Source organism: Lycorma delicatula, chromosome 5 (genome assembly GCF_047948215.1).
Source record: "Lycorma delicatula isolate Av1 chromosome 5, ASM4794821v1, whole genome shotgun sequence".
Taxonomy (NCBI): Eukaryota; Metazoa; Arthropoda; class Insecta; order Hemiptera; family Fulgoridae; genus Lycorma; species Lycorma delicatula.
This window is the reverse complement of record NC_134459.1, coordinates 118338944-118358090: the sequence shown is the minus strand read 5'-3', so window position 1 is coordinate 118358090 and position 19147 is coordinate 118338944. Positions and strand designations below refer to the sequence as shown.

Sequence of the window (19147 nt, the reverse complement as noted above, 5' to 3'; positions counted from 1 at the left end):
ATTTACAAATAGATTTGTAACTTATGAAAACAAAAACAGATTCTTGTTGTTTTCTATAATATTTTAAGCTTTTTTTTTTCATAAATGCATTTTAATTTTTACAGAACAGCAAAAGATTTTTTTTAAAAACAAACAGCTTCTTTTTTACACCATTTTATCTTATAAAATATTCTGTTAAAATTTCCATTAAACCATGTGTGCAACATGTTCCTAACCATGTGTGTTCCTACATAAATTGTACATTATATAAATAAATTTATTACATATTCTCATCTAAGGTTGTTTTTTTTTTCACCTTTAATTCAATTTATGTAAAATATGTATCAAAGTTATCTGAATGTAATTCATTAATAGGGCCTGATTATAAAATGCTAATATCAAGAAAAAAGTGTCAGTGAATGAAGATAATGACAAAAATAGCAATAATAGCAATATCTAATGATAATATAAATATAACTAACTGTATTAATTTTAATTCGACTAACTATAGTCACTTGGATACTTTTTTATCATTTTATCTTTTATGTAACTATCACTTATTGCCAGAATAAAAAAAATGTTTAAAAAAATGGATTGGTTATCTAAATATATAACAGAAATGATTATTATGAAATATATACCCCATTTAAGATAAACAAATTTTTAATAAAATTTTACATAATAATTTACAAATAGATTAACTTCTGGAAACAAAAACAAACTTCTTGTTGTTATCTATGTAAATAACCTTTATGTTTTTTTTCATAAATGCATTTTAATAATAACACAAACAGCTTTGTTTACACTGTTTTCATTAGAAAATATTCTGTTAAAATTTCTATTAAACCAAAGTGCAACATTATATTCCTGTACAAACTATATAATAATAGATAAATAAATTTATTAAATACTCTCATCTTATGTTGCTTAAAAAAAAGTGTAATTTATATTATAATGCATGGATAAATCTAGGAAAAAACAACTTTTTACTATCTGCTGATAAACTTTATTATACTTTGTGAAGTCCAGAATCTTGGTTGTTTAGCCAAGTTTCTAGATACAGATTAGGAATATTTTTTTTAACCTTTTGACATGAATATTCAAAATACTTTATTGTACTTAAATTACTGCTGTAATAATATCAGTTCTTTGATTGCAGTTAAAAGACATAATACATAAATATTTTCTCATAACTCAAATGCAATTTCATTTCATAAATATACTAACTCAAACTTTCATTAAAATATTATTAGTTTTTCATTAAAGTTTAATAGTTTTTTTGGTACATATTCTTTTTTTTGAGGAAATTGTTATTTTCTGTTTCATTCTTTCAGTTTTATGTATTACTTTAAGAAAATAAGATGAACTATTGGTATATTTTAGCAATAAAAAGTTACAACATTACATTACAATAATTATATATATATATTATTTATTAGTATAATATCATAAAGCATCAGACTTGTCTCTTTTTACAAAGTATAACTAATTTTCATAAATTACTGTAAACCCTGCCGTTCTATTTGGGCCAGTATGATTTGAAAGAGTTTTGCCCTTCTGTCGTTTAATTTTCTGCAGAAGATTTTATTTTAGATTCTTAGAACTTTATTACTTTTATTTTGAAGGATTTAGCCACATGATTGATTTTAATATTTTTTATTAGTGCCTTATTTCTTAGTTTTGTATTAATATACGGTTCGGTCAACACGACTTGAAGCATATTTTATATTATGTTATATAGTTTTACCCACTTTAGGAGAAATGGGTTGGGGATATGTGGCTGTGTGTGTACAATATAATATGTCCCTTTTTGCTTGGAAGTTTGACGTGCCTGAACTTGCATGTATTATGTCATAATCATCATGTTTAATTATGAAACACTTTTCAAATGAAGCAAATAGTTCATATAACATTGTGTAATTGAGTATGTTTACAAATTTTACACGACTGTTGTAATCACAAGCCTCAACATAAGCCGGCCTCCATGGTATGAATGGTAGCATCTGGTCTTTCATCCGGAGGTCGTTGGTTTGAATCCCAGTCAGGCATGGCATTTTCACACATGCTACAAATCATTCATCTCATCCTCTGAAGCAATACATAATGGTGGTCCTGGAGGTTAAACAAATAAAGAAAAAGTCTCAATATGAATTTTTGTCATGTCTAGATATTTCACTTGTACATATAACAGGCACGGTACTATAAATATAGCTACAAACAGTTCACTCTAATTAGTCTGATTTCATTGTTTTATATAGTATAAATGAGTATGGAAAATCTTATAGAACAGAGCAAAAATAAAAAAAAAAACCAGAGCAGCTCTGATTTTGAAGAAGTGTCCGAGATTGAAAATCATCCATATACTGAGAGTGATAGTGATAGTGATGACTCTGATGAGGATAGTGGACCAAAGCAAAGAAATTCTGCAGAACGCACAGTATACTTTCTAAGGATGGAGAGATTCAATAGAAGATGGAGCCTCCACAACAACCTGCCCAAAATATTATCAAAATTGCATCATCCACAGATATGCATCTTCCAGGATAACATACTTGATGAGTTCATTTTATCTTATTTTCAGTTCTATCAAAAATGATGTGATAAAAATGACTAACATAGAGGGGTCTCAAGTTTATTGAAAAAATGGAATAATTTAGAAAACATCTCATTTCAGGCATACTGTGAATTATGTTACTGGTGGGGGATTTATAAACCCCTAACAGTTGATTTCCTGTGGAAAGGCTTGCAGAAAAATTAGCTCCAGTACGTGAAGTCTGGGAAAAGTCTGGATAGAAGTTCTTCTAAAACTATGTTATTCTGATAAAAACATTTTAGTAGCCATTGCCCTAAGGTATAAAGATATGGACATTGTGGTAGTAGTACTTCTTACGCACTGAAATATTTGATATCAGTACTTCTTACATGCAGAAATTGTAGGTATATACCGGAAAAGTACCAGGTGGCCAGCCAGAGAAAAATCAGGGAACAAGAGTTGTGACTAGGGAACAAGAGATTTGACTAGTGACTTCAGAGGTCATGATGTTACAATAGATACATTTTTACATCTTACAATTTAGGGCAGCTTCTTCTAATATGTAAAATAACTATGCTTAGAACCATAATAAGAAGTAGGAAAGAACTGCCTGTGCAATTGACAGATGTGCATCAGTCAATCCAAACTGGAATAACAATTCATTAACAAAAATATTTTATTTACAAGAACTGGAAAATCACCTATTACAACATATAAAATCAAGAAAATACATACCTAGAACAATGAATTTGCTAAACATTGTGAAAGTAAAGCAAGGACATGATAAAATTTTGTCTCTCCCAGGAACTTCTGATGGGGAAGTTACAGGGACAAAGCACGCAAGGTGCAAGTTTTGTCCTTCAAAAAAAACAATAAAACAAACATTGTTTGTTCTAAAATATAGCAAACATTTATGCAAGCAACACGTTACAAAAAATTTAAATATTTAATTTAAGAATCTTATATTTTTTTAAGACTTAAGAATCTTTTAAGAATTAAAAGATTTTACAGTTAATAGAATTATTTTTTTAAGTATGCATTATATTTATGTACTGGAGTAATTTCAAGAGAAATTATCATATTATAGCCTTTATTTCATTTAATTGTTTACATCTATTACATTTAATATTTTAATTTTATTTTTAACATTTAACATCTATCACTCTATAAAACATTGTGCTTCAAAATTTGTAAAATATAGAACAGTAGGTTAATCAAGTAAATTTATTTGTATTTTTTGAAATTGACTTCCATTTTCCAATCTATTAATACTATGTTTCATAAATACAAGTATTTTTTATTTACTGAACTGTGTAATATTAATAATAAATAATTTTAACCAGAAAGTTGATATTTTTATACACAATACAAATAATTTCATAAAAAAAAATTAAATGGATCATATTGACCTGAACAGTGTGTTAATACAGTGAATACATACAGAACAGCAGGATTAAATACATTTTTAAATATATAAAAATATACTTATTTATGTTTGACTAAAATACAATTATAAATCAATAAAAGTCTGAAATTTCTAAAATTTGGCAATTTATAGATTATTGTTTTGAATAATAAATAATATTAGTAATAGTATCACTTTTAATCAAGTGCGGAATGTTGGTATGAATTCTAAACCATTATTTTTTTATTAAACTTTCTTTAATTTATAAGATTAAAGTGCTAAAAACCAGTATTTCTGTGTTTCTTGATGAATTCATATATAAAAGAAAAATCACGATCAGAATGCCCAGCTTTAGTCATATTGTTGTATAAGTTTAGTGCAAGTTCTCCCAATGGTATTGGACTTGAGCTGCGCTCAGCTGCATTCTTAGCCAAATTAAGATCTTTAATTAATAATTTTGTGAGAAATCCTCCCTAAAAGACAAACAAAATGAATTTTATTAATTTAAAGAAATTAATGTTAATCAACAGAAACTTTCATTTGATAAAATAAAGCAACATTTTCATTAAAATAACATTATTTGTACTATAAAGAAAAAAACAGTTCTAAAATACTCTTTTAAGTGTGCATCTAATGCATGCATGAGGGATGCTCTAGTGATAAAAGAGCAATACTAATGATTTTAATTGTTTTTCTTGAGAGAACTGGAAGTTTTTAATCAGCATTATGAAATGTGATTTTAATATTATGAAATGAAATTATTTTAATATTATGATTTTAATATTTGCAAGCCGAATCATTTTTTAAATGTATGAAAATATGTTGATTAATTATTTCAAAATAATGAATACTGAAAATATCTACTGGAAACATATTCCACATAAATTTAAATTAAACCATTTTTATATTTATGATTGTATAATATTATACACAATTCAAATGGGCTAAAGTGGTTTTAATTACAGATGGCCTTTTTGATTTAATGGTAATTTTTATTATTTAAAGATACTTCAGTATTTCATTTGAAAACTGTATGTTAATTTTTGACATTCAGTGTTTTCATTTTAATGAAAAGAACTCATATAACTTCTATGTTAATGATTTTGTTTTTTTTTTAATTGTATATAAAAAATTCTATTATATTATTTAAAATATATAAATATGAAAAATGGTAAATTTTATAGATGATTAAAAAAAAAACAATTCACAGTTTCAGTAAGGAATTGCAGTAAATTGATTAAAAACATTTTCTATGATATGATAAATATATATTACATGATAATAAAGAGATGCATCTTCTGTTGTATTTATAATATAGCAGTGTGACTACTATTAGTTCTAACAAAACATAACAGTTTGTTATAACTAAAGATTTATTGAAATACTTATTGTAATACAGGATTACAGTTATACATTGCCAAACGTATTTAATGTATTATTTCAAATGTGATGAATAAAACTGTGAATATTGTGTTATAGATTTATCTGAAATATGGATGGGTATACTTCTATATCAGAAAAAATTAAAGTAAAAAACTGGTATTACTAAATTAAAAAAAAAATGTTAATAATGATATTAGGCTCTAGTTTTCTAAAATTTTCCTGATCCAAAAAAAAAAAAATATAAATTTGTAAATTGTTTTTAAGTGTGAGTTTGTTTTCCTGTTTATTTTAATAACTGTTTACTACAGTTCCGGTTTTTAATACAGTTTTTAATACAGCAATGGTTTGGAAAAATATACTAAGAAGCTCCAATATCAAATTTCTTTATTTTATAATTAAAACAAAATACTGAAACCACAGCATTTTTCATAAAAAATTCAGTGTTTTTGTGAATATAAAATGAGTTACCTTAAATGCACTATAATACACATGGAACTCTTTTTCTTAATATAAAAATATTTATTAAGAATATATTAAAAAATATATATATATATTATTTTCCTAAAATCAATCCTTTCGAGAATCATATTATTCCTCTGCAATATACAAATTGTATTAATCCGGTTAACGAAAGTACAGAATTAATAAAATAAAGTAGAATAGGATGATACCTACCTTATTCCATAATCCAAACAAGAGCGCTTTTACAAGTACCTTGCATCATCAGTTGCTCTATAATTTTTCAAATCTTTCATTGCACATTACACATTAAATTTAAAATTGTACATTGCAAATTGCACGTTAAAATTAAAATTTTTAGAAGACCCTTTTCTAATTAAATTAAAACAAAAATAGAATTAATTTTTTTTATATTCAAAATTTTACATTGTAAATTAAATTAAAAAGTCATACGTGACAAAATATAAATATGAACTTATGTGATGACAGTCACATAACTTTGGCTAATTAGTTTACATGGATTTCTACTTTATTTTTATTATTAATTATAATTCTGGCTTTTAATTTAATTGTTTTATTAATGACTTCATATTTTGTATATATGTAATTTTTAATTTTAATTTACAATTTAAAATTTTGAATATGAAAAAAAAGTTCTACTTCTCTTTTGATTTAAATGGAAAAGGTTCTTTTACAATTTTAAATCTCAATTTTAATTTTAATTGCAATTTGCAACGAAAGTTTTGAAAAATTTTAAAGCAACTGATGATTCCAGGTACTTGCGAAAGCGCTCTAGCTTGGATTATGGAATAAGATGGGTTTCATCCTGTTCTATTTTATTTTATTAATTCTGTGGTTGGGTTGATCGGATTAATATAATATATTAAGGTAGATTAAGTCTGAAGATAAATTATTAGCCATTACCAGTAAGAAAGGAACAAAAATATTCAATTTATTTTGTAATGAATGTACCATGCATGAACAAAAAGAATGGGAATGGGAATGAGAATGGGAAAAGAGTAAGAAAATAATAATAATTTTGGTAATACATTTACAATAAACTTACTGAGATACATTCAGGGTAAATGTGTTCTTGTGAAAAAACACGGATTCATATTTCTTCTGAAAAAAAATTATTTTTAGGATTCCAGGAAGTCAAACATACTCCAAAATAATAATTTTGTAAACTATGAAATGTTATGATTCAAATAAATTATAAAACATAAAATATATTCATGTCAGTTTACCATAGTAAGATTCCTCTTATGATATGTAGGACATTTTGTAGTTTATCCTACAGAACAACTGTAGTTTCTCATCATTACAAATCTTCATTTCAGCAAGTAAAAAATATTATGTTACTTTAATATATATGTATATTTTACATTCTAATTGTAGTCATGAATAAGCAACATAAAAATGTGAGCATTACAATTACCTGATAATTCCTTGAACTGGGTACATTTTCCATTACTCCACTTACTGGATTATAAACTTCAGATGACCAACATCTACCAGAACTACTATTTATAACTGATGTTAATACTTTGGGATCTAAACCTAACCTGAAAAACATGCAACTACATTATTATGTGAATTATCAATAATGCCATTAATTTATTGCTTTTAATGTTTTTAATTGAATTGTGTTATTCAATATAAAATCTCCTCTTGTATAAAATCAGTTGTAATTTTTATTTAGCATTCTTTATTGTGAAAAGTATGTTATGAAATGATTTTTCTAAGTTCCATCTTCTTACTGGACAAAAGTAGGCAGCGTTTGTAGAGTAGCATGTGGGTGTTATGAGGTAACATAAATTTATTAGTTAGATTGCTACAACTTGTTTTGAATTATAAGATACAATATTTTCTAGATTTCTCAATATAAGACTGTGATTATTATTCTGCCTTGAAATAAGAATTCAAAATTCAAAACCTTCTTTTCTGCCTCAAAACCTGTTCACATAATTTTATTGGCTGAAATTGTCTATATGAGTTTGTGCATTTACATACTGAGCTATCTCAGTTTTGTAAATGCACAAATTCCATATTTAGTTGAACTCCATATGAAAATATAATTCAAGAATTTATCTCTTTTTTCACTCTCATTAAAGCTTTATTCGTTTTTGCTTTCTCAGGAAGCATCTTCATCAGAAAATGTTTTGATTTAGTCAAGATCTTGACTCAAAAAATTCAAGTTTATTGGAAGTACTAAATTATTATTGAGCACAAACAGATAGCCACTTCATGTCTGCTGACTAGACTTTATTGAAGTGTCAAGCTATTTTCTAAATATTCTATAATATGTAAAATTTCACAGTAGACTTTACATATAAGGTAAAAAATTCTTGCAGTAATTTATAGCTTGTTTAAAAAAATAAATGATACTTTACTAAGTAAAGTATTGTTCATTTATCTTTAACATTTTAAATGCAAACAAAAATATTAACATAAACAGCTGTTCTTGTAAAGTTATGAGTTACTTATGAACAAGCAAGGAAAGAGATTGTTTGAAATAACAACTACAGCAATGTAGTGGAAATATTTAGTTTGTTATTAATATCAAAATATTCCTTATATAATCTACATAATATGAGTTTAAAATGCTGTGGGGTTTTTCATTAAAACAGTTACTGTGTTCAGTGTTTATACAATTTACAGAAAATTATTTGTATTCTTTTATTATGTTGCTTTTCTCAAGTGTACTCTACTTTTGACATAATTCTATTTGCAGGTATTTAGTTATAGTTTCAACAAATATTTTGCCTTGGATGATCTTGCACTTAAAAAAAAGTGTTTGGGTGTTATTTTTTTTAAATTGCATTTTGAAAAGTTTCTCCATTTCTCTACCTCATTTCATGATATTGTTAAGAATGGAAATCTGCAAATACAGAAAAAGCAGAATAGACATGTGAAATGCAAGATAGTCAGGGGAAGTGTATCACAGAGATATAAATTTGATTTCTTAATGCCGATTCATTCTAAAATTAACTACTGAATGGAACAAAGGAAGGATTGCATACTGATCCCTTTAAAACAGTTATTTCTTTAATTATTTTAGAGGGGTTCTAGATTGCTCCAATTTTATCTTAAATCTTCTATAATATTTACTCTTTTCCATTTGCTGTATTTTAAAAACTCCTATAACCAGGCCAGTTTGTGAGAAATTTAATTATTTATTTTAATGCAACCTATAACAAAATATCCTTTTGTATTTGCATTGATTCACATAAAAGATTAAACTTTAAAAATACACTTTTCCAATATTTTATCACTTGACATACAAGTTATATGAAAAAGAATACACATACATTATTTCTTTACTTTCTTAAATGTTTAAGAATAAAAATAGCAAAAATAGAGTAACACAGAAATCATTAAAATGCATGCATTATATGAAGAAAGATTAATGTCTAACCTGATACCCAGATTCATTGCTTCAGATAAACCTGCCATAGTTATACCTAATAACATATTATTACATATTTTAGCAACCTGTCCAGACCCATGAGAACCACAATAAAAAATATTACATCCCATAGCTAATAATACTTTACTAACTAATTTTAACCCCTCTTCAGGTCCTCCTACCATGAAAGTCAATTGGCCTGATTGAGCAGCCATCACACCTATGAAGAAAAGAAAAAAATCATTGTATATACCTCTAATAAATTATTCAATAAAAATTATAAAAATATATACCATATTATTGAAGAATCTATATTATGAGCACAAACTGTAGATAAACTTAACAATCTCACGCCCCTCTCAGTTTCGGTATGAATGCTTAATTATCAAACTTCAGGGATGACTTAACTTAAACTTAAGACAATGATGACTAAAGCAAATTTTATAATAATACTTTTCTGAAACATGAGTATTACATTTTTAATATATGGAAAATTACAATGTAAAGGAGGAAGCCAGTTGCTGATGAAGCCAGAAATGGTGCGTAGACATTGATGATAGCTGGTGGGTTGCCTGTTAATTCAACACAATATTGATGCCATAATCAGTAGCAATTGTATTAAAGAAATTTCCCATCTTATTTTTCAAGTAACTACAGTTAATCTGCATTTTATGAAGAGAATTAAAAGCTCCATAGTAAAACTCATAAAACAGTTAATAATGTATAAGATTTTATGAAGAAAGAAGCTATAAAACTAGGAAAATTAGAAGATGAAAAATATTTAATGTGTTAAAAAATGTGAAAAAAGAACTGTTGCCATTGCAGCTTGGTTTGCTTGGCATTTCTCCCGCCACCACCCCATTCGATTGCCCTAAAGCATAGGACTGAATGTCTGTGCCACAAAAGGCTACTGAGCCTCAAAACAGTTTAGCGACCAATGTCCTATATAGCTCCTAGAGCTAACTAACAGCGTGAATGGACTAAGTGCGATGCTAATCACCACTGGCTTATGTGTCCCAACCGCTCACTTATATTACTAAAAAGGGTAGGCACACCCCGTCAACAACTAAAAATATATATGACATCCATAAATTAAAATTTACTTTGTCAAGACAGCAATTCGCTGCCACACCTAGGTTGCTGAATGCCAGCAAGTACCTGTCCACCATATTAAAGCGCTTGGAGCCCATTGGCTGGTGGTCAGCCATATATCTCAAGGTTAGCTTCCCACAGCAGTGTGTTAGGAGTCTTTCCCTTAAGTAAACTATGTATGTCAGTTGAACATAGCAACCACATCAAGGAACTCCCACACATTCCGACAATGCGGCTCTCGCCACATTGACTTGTCGCCTGTGAGTGGTCAATTTTCCCCTTGACCTCTAAGTTCCAAGGTGGCCTGGTCTCTGCCCCCCCCCCCCCCAAGAGCAAGGCAGTCAAACATTAGGTGTTCATTTGACTGGACCTTCTCGCAGACGCACAGTTCCAGGTGAAACCGAAACAGATATTGGTTCAAATTAACATGGTTGGTGGGCACCCGGGCACCCGTTGCCCTTAAAAACAAACTTGAGGCATACAATCCCCCAAATCCTGCATAAACCTATACAGGGATCTTCCCTTAGTCGTGGTGTCCCATTTCAGCTGTCATGCTTCCATCGTGAGGCTCTGCAGCCTCTTCCGCAGGCGGGAAATGGGCAACTGAACCTGAAATGGGCCATTCGAGAAAATATCTCGAATATCCACTTGATAATCTATCACATAATCTATCCACTTGATCTATATCTACGGGATCCACAGCCCGTACCGCCAGGGAAGGGCGTAGCCCTCGCCCTAACGCCGACCTCTGTTTCACCCTCCAGAGCATCTGGATACAGAGTATTCAGGAACGCCTGGTAAGTCGCCAAAGATGTTAAAGTGTGGTCATGACCATCAAACCCCCATCGAACACTGGTCAGCACGTGCATTGACTTTGGCTAGTAACATGATTTTGCTAGCTGCCAGGGGCTGCGCTAAAACTCGTGCATGGAGTCTTACCATAACTTGAGGCTTCCTTGATGGCATGAACTTACTCATTACGGGCTTGCCGGTAGATCCGCTGATGTTCAGCGCGCACGTCATCAACGATAATCCCCGTTTGGGGGCGACGCTGGTATCTTCTCCTAGCGGACCTATTCACGCAGCATGCTAAGGTCAGAGTACCACCACTTTTTCCCGGGTTTCCGCCTGCGTTTAACAGACTGCTCCCCGGAAGCAGCGGAAATGGACATATAATGTAAATTTTAAGTAAGTGTTAATAATACTAATAACAGTACAATCAACAATGAAAACAATAATTAAAAAAAAAAAGAATTTGAAAATTCTAAATATTGTGCAAAAAAGAATTGTACAACAATAATTGTATGTCTAATTTGGTGTAATTACAGATACAATATACATTCAAGCACTAGTTAATACTTTTTTAGTTTAAAAATACAACTAAATTAGAATTCTAGTTTTTGCAATCTTTATCTAATTAGTAATACTAATTACATAATAATGAATTATAACTAATAAAACAAAAAAAAAACAATAAATTAAAAGTGCGTAATAAAAGTAAAATTATTATTATTGTTGTCCTATTAGATGGGTGAAAATGTTCTCAGCGGTAGGAATACAGTCTCGACCTTCTTCAACACAAGCTTTTATTTCATTGTATGCACTATATTTATAGCTAATTGTACATTTAATGATTTCATATGTTTGCCGGCAAATGACAACGTTGTTCAACAACTGATCTGCTGAAATTATTGTGCTTTAGACTACTTTGAAAGGGACATATTTTCCATAACTTATTTTATCAGTAATGAATATGTGTAAAATCTATTTATTGAAAAAAATTCTCATTTTTACCCAAATTTGCTGCCACCTAAAATTTGCCGCTTTAGGCTCAGGCCCATATAGTCCATGCCTAAATCTGGTCATGAATATATATATTTATATACTTGTAAGTCAGTAACATACAAGTGTTAATGTGAATATTCATACACAGGCACATACTCTGTGTAGCAGCCAAGGAAGTTTCAGGAATACCTGAAACTTTTTTTAACCTCCGGTACCATTGTTAGGTATTGCTTCAGAGGATGAGATGAATGACAACTTTTGCAGTGTGTGAAAATGCCATGCCTGACCGGGATTCAAACCTAGGACCTCTGGGACTTCAGGAATACCTGAATCTACTTTCTTTTTAAATTTACCAACCTCAAGAAGTTTATATCTGTGGTATTTACAGAGTTATAAGGAAGAACACATTAAATTAATAAAGTTTCCATAAAATAAAGTGTGTGGGCAAATAGAATTAGAAAATGCATATAAGAATAGCACAATCCATGTAGAGCGATTGATGTATGAGGTTCCACAAATAGACTTAAGCTGATCATACTGCATTGAGAGGAAAAGCTTTTAGGGAAAAGTTTGGTAGGAAGAGAAATACAGTTTTTACTGTACTAGTATCTTATTATTTTCCCAGTTATAGCGATACATGCTGCTGTAGTAGCTATATGTTAGTTGTAATGGGAGAGTATATACATCGGTCAGAAATATATTTTTTAAATTGGTCTTTTTGAAGTTTTGTGCCTTAAGGAGACATTTAAAAATCTTTAAAAAAAAAAAAAATAGATTTTAAATAAATTCTGCTGAAAAGATTGTTTATTTTAATATTCCCAAGTCAAAAAAAACTACCTTGGTCAGACAGATGTTTGTGTGTATGAACATATGTATGCTGGCTTATATTTGGCCTTTTAATTCTGAAACTCATCAACTGTTTTTTTTCAAACTTGGTAGATAGGTACTACAATTGGAGAGAGAATATATTAAATAATTATTTCCAATTTTTGCAAAAATTGGAAAAAGGGGTGGTTTGTTTTGGCTGAAATAAAATTTTAAATCTTTACGGAAACACTTTGGCAAAAAGGTTTTCTTACAAAATTTGAAGTTTTTTTTATTGAAATCACAAATTATCAAAATTTTTTATTTAAAATTCACTCTCCCCAAAAAATTACTTTTTTATTTTTCTCTTTTGGCTATATCTAGCTTCAGAAAAGTAGTCAATATAAGTTTTGTGCTTCTATATTTTCAACATCAGTAGGCCTTCAAACCACTGTATTTTTTAAAAAATTTAAATACATTTGCAAGTTATTCAGAGCATTTAAAATGTAAGAAGGTTAATTTTTTTGTAGCCCCTTGCTCTTTAATTATTTGTTGAAAAAAGAAGTAGCCAAAAATTTTCATCCCATCCTAGAAAATTACAACTTTGTTATTTAGAGTTATGTTTGTTATTTTTGTTCTTTTTAAACAGTTTTAAAATTTATTTATTTATTTACGAATAGATAAATAATATTGGATACCAGAATTCAGTCCCAATGACAAAAGACATTAACATGACTGCCAGTCTTAACACTTTTAACCACTAGTCATAAGTATAACGTTTTTTCACTGTAAATACCTTTGATGTTCACAAGTAAAAGTATCCTAAAAATTTATGAATGAAATTTAACATATTATCTTTTTCACTTTTGTCATACAGTAACTCACCAAACCATTTCTTGTTTTTATGTACTGGAATTACTTGTGATGTCACCTTAATCATGTCAAACTCGCATAATAACTTCTGTATTTTAGCATTCTTGCAGACTCTCCTTGCAGATTCACATCATGCAGAACTCACATCATAACGTCTCGCTTAGACTGATTTCAATTGGTCTTCCCTGGAATATTTATACTCCTATCCTCTTTACCTGCTGGACCAGACCCAACTCAAAATGTGAGAATGATTGTCCGCCCTCACACATTCCCATGAAATTCCTACTCTGGTCCGGTAACTCTTCTCACGGAACAACATCTGTTTCTGTGAATTAGTGGGCGGTATTACAAAAGATAATAGTTAAATGGATCTGTTACTTTTACTAAAAGTATTTCTTTTAGCCCCTTTCTGGATTCCTTCTATTATTATATTTTCTACTAATTTCTTCTTAATTGGCAGGAATCTGTTACTCAGGTCTGTTATACCAGTCTTGTTACAATATAATATATTTAGCTCATAGAAGCAGGCAACAATAAATGAATTTATTCTTCCACTTTTCTATTATGCCTGATATTTGTTAGTTACTGAGCATGACTAGTTATTTTTAGTTTTATTTTATGTTCAGATAAATGATAAATGATGATGTCAGATCATCAAAAAAAAACTGCAGTTAATGCATTAACAGTCACAATACCTGGTAAAAAAGTATAATTAAATTGTGAAGTTTATAGAAATGTTAAAAAAATTATGATAAAATTATTTAATACCTCCAGAAACAGGTGTGTCAAGAAATATAGCTCCTTTTTCCTTAGCCAGTGGACCTAATTTATGAGCTACTTCAGGATCAACAGTGCTAGAATCTATCAAAACAGTACCTTCTTTTACATGGCTATGTCAGAAAGAGAAAAACAAAACAAATTATAGTTTAAATTCACAAAAATTACTAAAATATATTTTCTATAATAATAAAAAAACAGTTGTCACTAACAAATATTTGTTTTACTTTCTTTCAAGTAGACATGACATATGTCATGATATAGGCCATAAATGACTTTCCTATAGCAGCTACCTGCACACAAACCCGTGGGTCTATATAAAATAATTTTAATCTGTGCAATATTTTACATTGCTAAATAAGAGTACTGGTAATTGTTAATTTTGTTTAGAAAAGAATAAATAAGTATATGTGTAGAATGCAACATAGTACAAATTGCACTATAGCAGATGAGTTTATTGAAAGAAATTGTTAATTGTATAAAGTTGGTATGTACATTACTACCAACTGGTGGTCCTGGTGGTCTTTAAATCAATTATATTGATTTAAAGACCACCAGAGAAATTATTTTTAACAAAATAAAAAAAAAATAATTAACTGAAATTTATGCATTTATTTGTGTGCATTGCTTGTAGATGAGAAAAAGGTTAACCAAAAAAACTGACTAAAACTATACTGAAAATATACAGTTTTGATATTCATTTCTCATAAATAAGAAAAACCTAATTTTATTTTTTTTATTTAGAAATTGATACACCTTAATTATCTTCACAAGCTTTTGAATTGGAAATACGAAAAGAGTGCAAAGAAGTCAATATTTTATGCATGGTGGAGAATAACAATTAGTATGCAGTAAGGACCTTTTTGTAAAGAAGTAGTGATAAATTATGTATCTTTTATGTGAAAATAAAATTAAGATTATTTATTCCTCAACTATTCAGCACTTTGTGAGACAGATTGCTTTCTGATTAGCTTTTTGTTTACAGTAAACACTTCTGTAGGCATTTTAATATATCATCTCCAGTTATATAAAGGTTGTAAGCAGTAGCAGACCCATGTCATTTAACTAACATTAAGTATAAACAAGTTAGATGTCTTCTAGATATAACAACTGAACTGCTAGATCCTGATTGTAATTTAAATTTATACTGTACACTAATTGTTGATTCAGTGTATTTACAATTATTTTAAAAAGGAGTGTTTACTTTTTGAAAATAATGAAATTATTTATTTGAATTTCTACTATGAATATTAGATGATAACACTTTTAATGTATTTAGTTTTAATTTCCTTTAAAGGCTAAAGTATCCTTATATAATAAATATTGTTAGGCAATATTGATAGTGAAAAAGGTGAAAGAAGAAATTCTCTGGCCAGCCCAATGTGGGACGGATCATCGAAGCAGGGGATTCCTTTCTTTATTAATAGAGCAGATTTTTAACATTTTACCACTTTTCAATTCATTTATTAATGAATTTAACTTATACTTATTGTCACCGAATGGCTTTGATGGCACGCAAATCTTAAGCCCTGAAAAGGGTTGTTTATGTGCTTTACAAGATATTCTTGGGAAGGGCTGTTGGGTCTGGAAGCTGGTCTATAGTGATGTTGGCTTGGCGTAGTTGGGGAGTTATGGCTCATCCATTGGAATCGGACCAAGCTTCCCCTCAGCAGCAGTTGGGTTCCCACTACAGCATGGCAGTGGGAGATCCCAGAGCCCTGCAGTGTCGGGTCGGCATTGGTCATCTTCTGCTGGCACAGTCAAGGCGGTTCTCCTTGAGTAATCCATGCTGGGCCAGCTACTGCTAGTGAGCATGTCAGCCTGGGCAAGCCCAACAAGCAGGGGTGGGGAGATAAGAGTCCACGCCTACTGGCTCCCTTGTTGGGTCGACTAGGCCTGCTGCTCCAGCAGGGATGTTGGTATCTGCCTTGAGGACCCATGTTGAGCTGACCAGGGAATTTCTTCTTCCATCTTCTTCTTCTTCTCTGGGTGGTGGTCAGTGATGTAATAAATAAACTAACAGTTCTGATACTGGCCTTTTATAGGCATCTGAGAGTGATGGCGCCGCTGTGGTGCAAGGGTTGTGTGGTCAGCTGGCTTGATGGAAGGGGCACTTGTGCAGGAGTGTAGGTGGGCTGCACTCCTGCTGACATCTGAATGGCTAGTATCGTGCTCGCCAATATGGATCTTAGCATATAAGTGGCAAAATTATCAATGTGCCCATGAAATACAACTGAATTGTTACATTGGTGCTTGTATTAGATTTATGGTAAATTAATTATTTGCCATCAAGGAAAAAATGAAATAAGTATTGAGAAAACATATACTAGTTTACACAATGGAGTTAGACACATAAGTGAAAATTAAATCTACCATAGTTTCCTCATTGGCTTGTCAGTGGATAATGCATAATTAAACTTCTTAGAAGAGAAAATGCTACATGTACTCCATGTAGATTGTTATCTCTGCAGAACTTCCATCATTGAAAAATTTTGAACTTATGAGAGTAATTCCAACTTATCAACTATTTACTGGGTGTGCTTGAAGCAGCAACTGGGCCTTGAATGGGCCACTGAGGATTGAGGAATGATCTACGATCAGTCCTTGAAATTTGATTATGTAAATCACAGATGCTCATTATCAATTTAAGTACTTACAATATTGAATATAAAGCCTTGAGGCTTCTAAGTTCATTCTTAAATGAATGTCAATTATTTCAGCTGTTAGGGATTGCTTTTGTTGTGATTACTGGCATCTGGTGAAGTGTAACATTCCAAAAATCTATTTTGGATTGCACTCTTTATGGTTAATAAACAGCCTGCCAAAGTTTTAGAAATCTACCAAAATTTTTTTAAAATTTGTTTTATGATAGATAATTGACATGCTTTATGACATAACATTCTTTAAAAAACCAAATAGATGTCCAGCTCAGACTGGAAGGGCTGGTATCTTAAAACGTTTAGATTCCAAAAATCAGAAAAAATGTCTATATGAATTTTAACATTTTTCATATAAATATCTGAAACATAATAATTCAAATCAAGAATAAAATAATTTATATTAACCTTATAATATAAACACGAATCAGTTTTAATAACAATGTAAAACAAATCTTTTTTGACTGAAGAATTAGTTCACCACAGAAGTTTACAAAGAAGCTTATATCTGGGAATGTGGAAATGAAGCTTTAAATTTGCAGCTATGAAATATGCCATGCCCCACCAGGATTTGAACCCGAGACCTCTGAATAAAAGGTCAAGGCACTACCACTCAACTATGAAGTAATTTATATTTTAACATTAATCTTTAGTTATTTATAAATATTTTCAATTACATTTGTATTTTGTAATATTAGTGTTGCTGTTGCTATTGCTCTGTGTCTTGTTGCCAAGTTTTTTCAAGTTGTAAAAACATGTGTTTGGGATGCAGTCAAAAAGCATATGATCTGTTTTTTCAAACAGAATAATCTGTCTTTTTATGTGTAGGATTTATAATATTTGACTAAGCTAGGATGTAGTCACCACTTTTTTGTTATAAATATAAAATCTAAGATTTTGTAAATGTTCAAGGAGCATTTACAATAAGATAATTTTTAAGCTTATTGGCAAATTTTGACTGTGTAACTTGAAATACTTCTTTGTGTTCGGATATTTTTGGAGTTGTCATTTTTACTTAGAATTAACTTAACGCCTCTGAATAAGTTTGTTAACAAACTCCAGAATTTTTACCTTGATATGAGTAATTTCATATTGATCATACATTTTTTTTTGGTGAAAATTTAAAGAACAGATTAAAAAGAAAACTACTTTATTATTTTTTTATTATAATAATTTTTTTTTTGTTCTTCTGAATCAACAAGATTCAGAAAACATAGCACACACATTTAAGTAAAAAATGTGAGTTAAATGTATGCATGTCATTTTAACAACTTTATGCATTCTCATCATATGATCTCAAATTATCATCTCATTTAAAATTCATACACAACTAACTCAGTTTCAGATTAAAATTTTAAAGAAAATTCAAGTGCGATTTCTGGTAGACTATTGATAATGATACCTATTTTAGAAAGGTCAAGAATCCTTTTTTGTATGCACTACATATTTATTTAATTAAATTTTTAGTGTTTTTAGTGTTACTAATATACTTACTTTATAATACCATCATTTTTAGAATATGAATCCAATACATGTTGATTATTTGGTAACATTGTAATAACACACTCATTATTAGATGATAATTCAGCTAAACTTTTAGCCACAGTAGCTCCTTCATTACGTAAACTATTGCTAACATCACTGTTGATATCATATACAGTCACCTTGAAACCCTAAAACAATTTGATAACCTCAGTTACTTTTGAGTACAGACCTGTTTCACACAGAGGAGAGCGGGCTATTCATAATGTACTGTTCAATTAATTGATTGGTAAACCTATTTAAATGTGCCAATGAGTGGACTATATATCACATTCCCATGGCTGTCGCCAGTCAATTATCCCCCCTCTACCATCTATTATTTTATCTTTAATAGTCCATATTTCTCTATCTTTAATTTTTAATATTTTTATGTCTAATTTTAGAATTACGATAATCATCCAACATTTTTTTTTTTGTCTTCAGTCATTTGAATGGTTTGATCTAGTTCT

General features: G+C 29.7%; 1 protein-coding gene across 4 annotated transcripts in view; it reads right to left on the bottom strand.

The window, feature by feature from the left end:
• Window positions 1–618: 618 nt before the first annotated feature.
• LOC142325327 (3-hydroxyisobutyrate dehydrogenase, mitochondrial) overlaps window positions 619–19147 on the bottom strand; it is a 40134-nt gene continuing 21605 nt past the window's right edge. For 3 of the 4 annotated variants that reach the window (XM_075366935.1, XM_075366933.1, XM_075366936.1), the window contains exons 3-7: window positions 18651–18829; window positions 14491–14612; window positions 9178–9388; window positions 7198–7324; window positions 619–4390 (exon numbers count right to left, since the gene is read on the bottom strand). In XM_075366935.1, coding sequence (XP_075223050.1) covers window positions 4196–4390; window positions 7198–7324; window positions 9178–9388; window positions 14491–14612; window positions 18651–18829 — 834 coding nt within the window. In that variant the 3' untranslated portion in view covers window positions 619–4195. The remainder of the gene's footprint in view (window positions 4391–7197; window positions 7325–9177; window positions 9389–14490; window positions 14613–18650; window positions 18830–19147) is intronic. The other variant, XM_075366932.1, reaches the window with a different exon arrangement.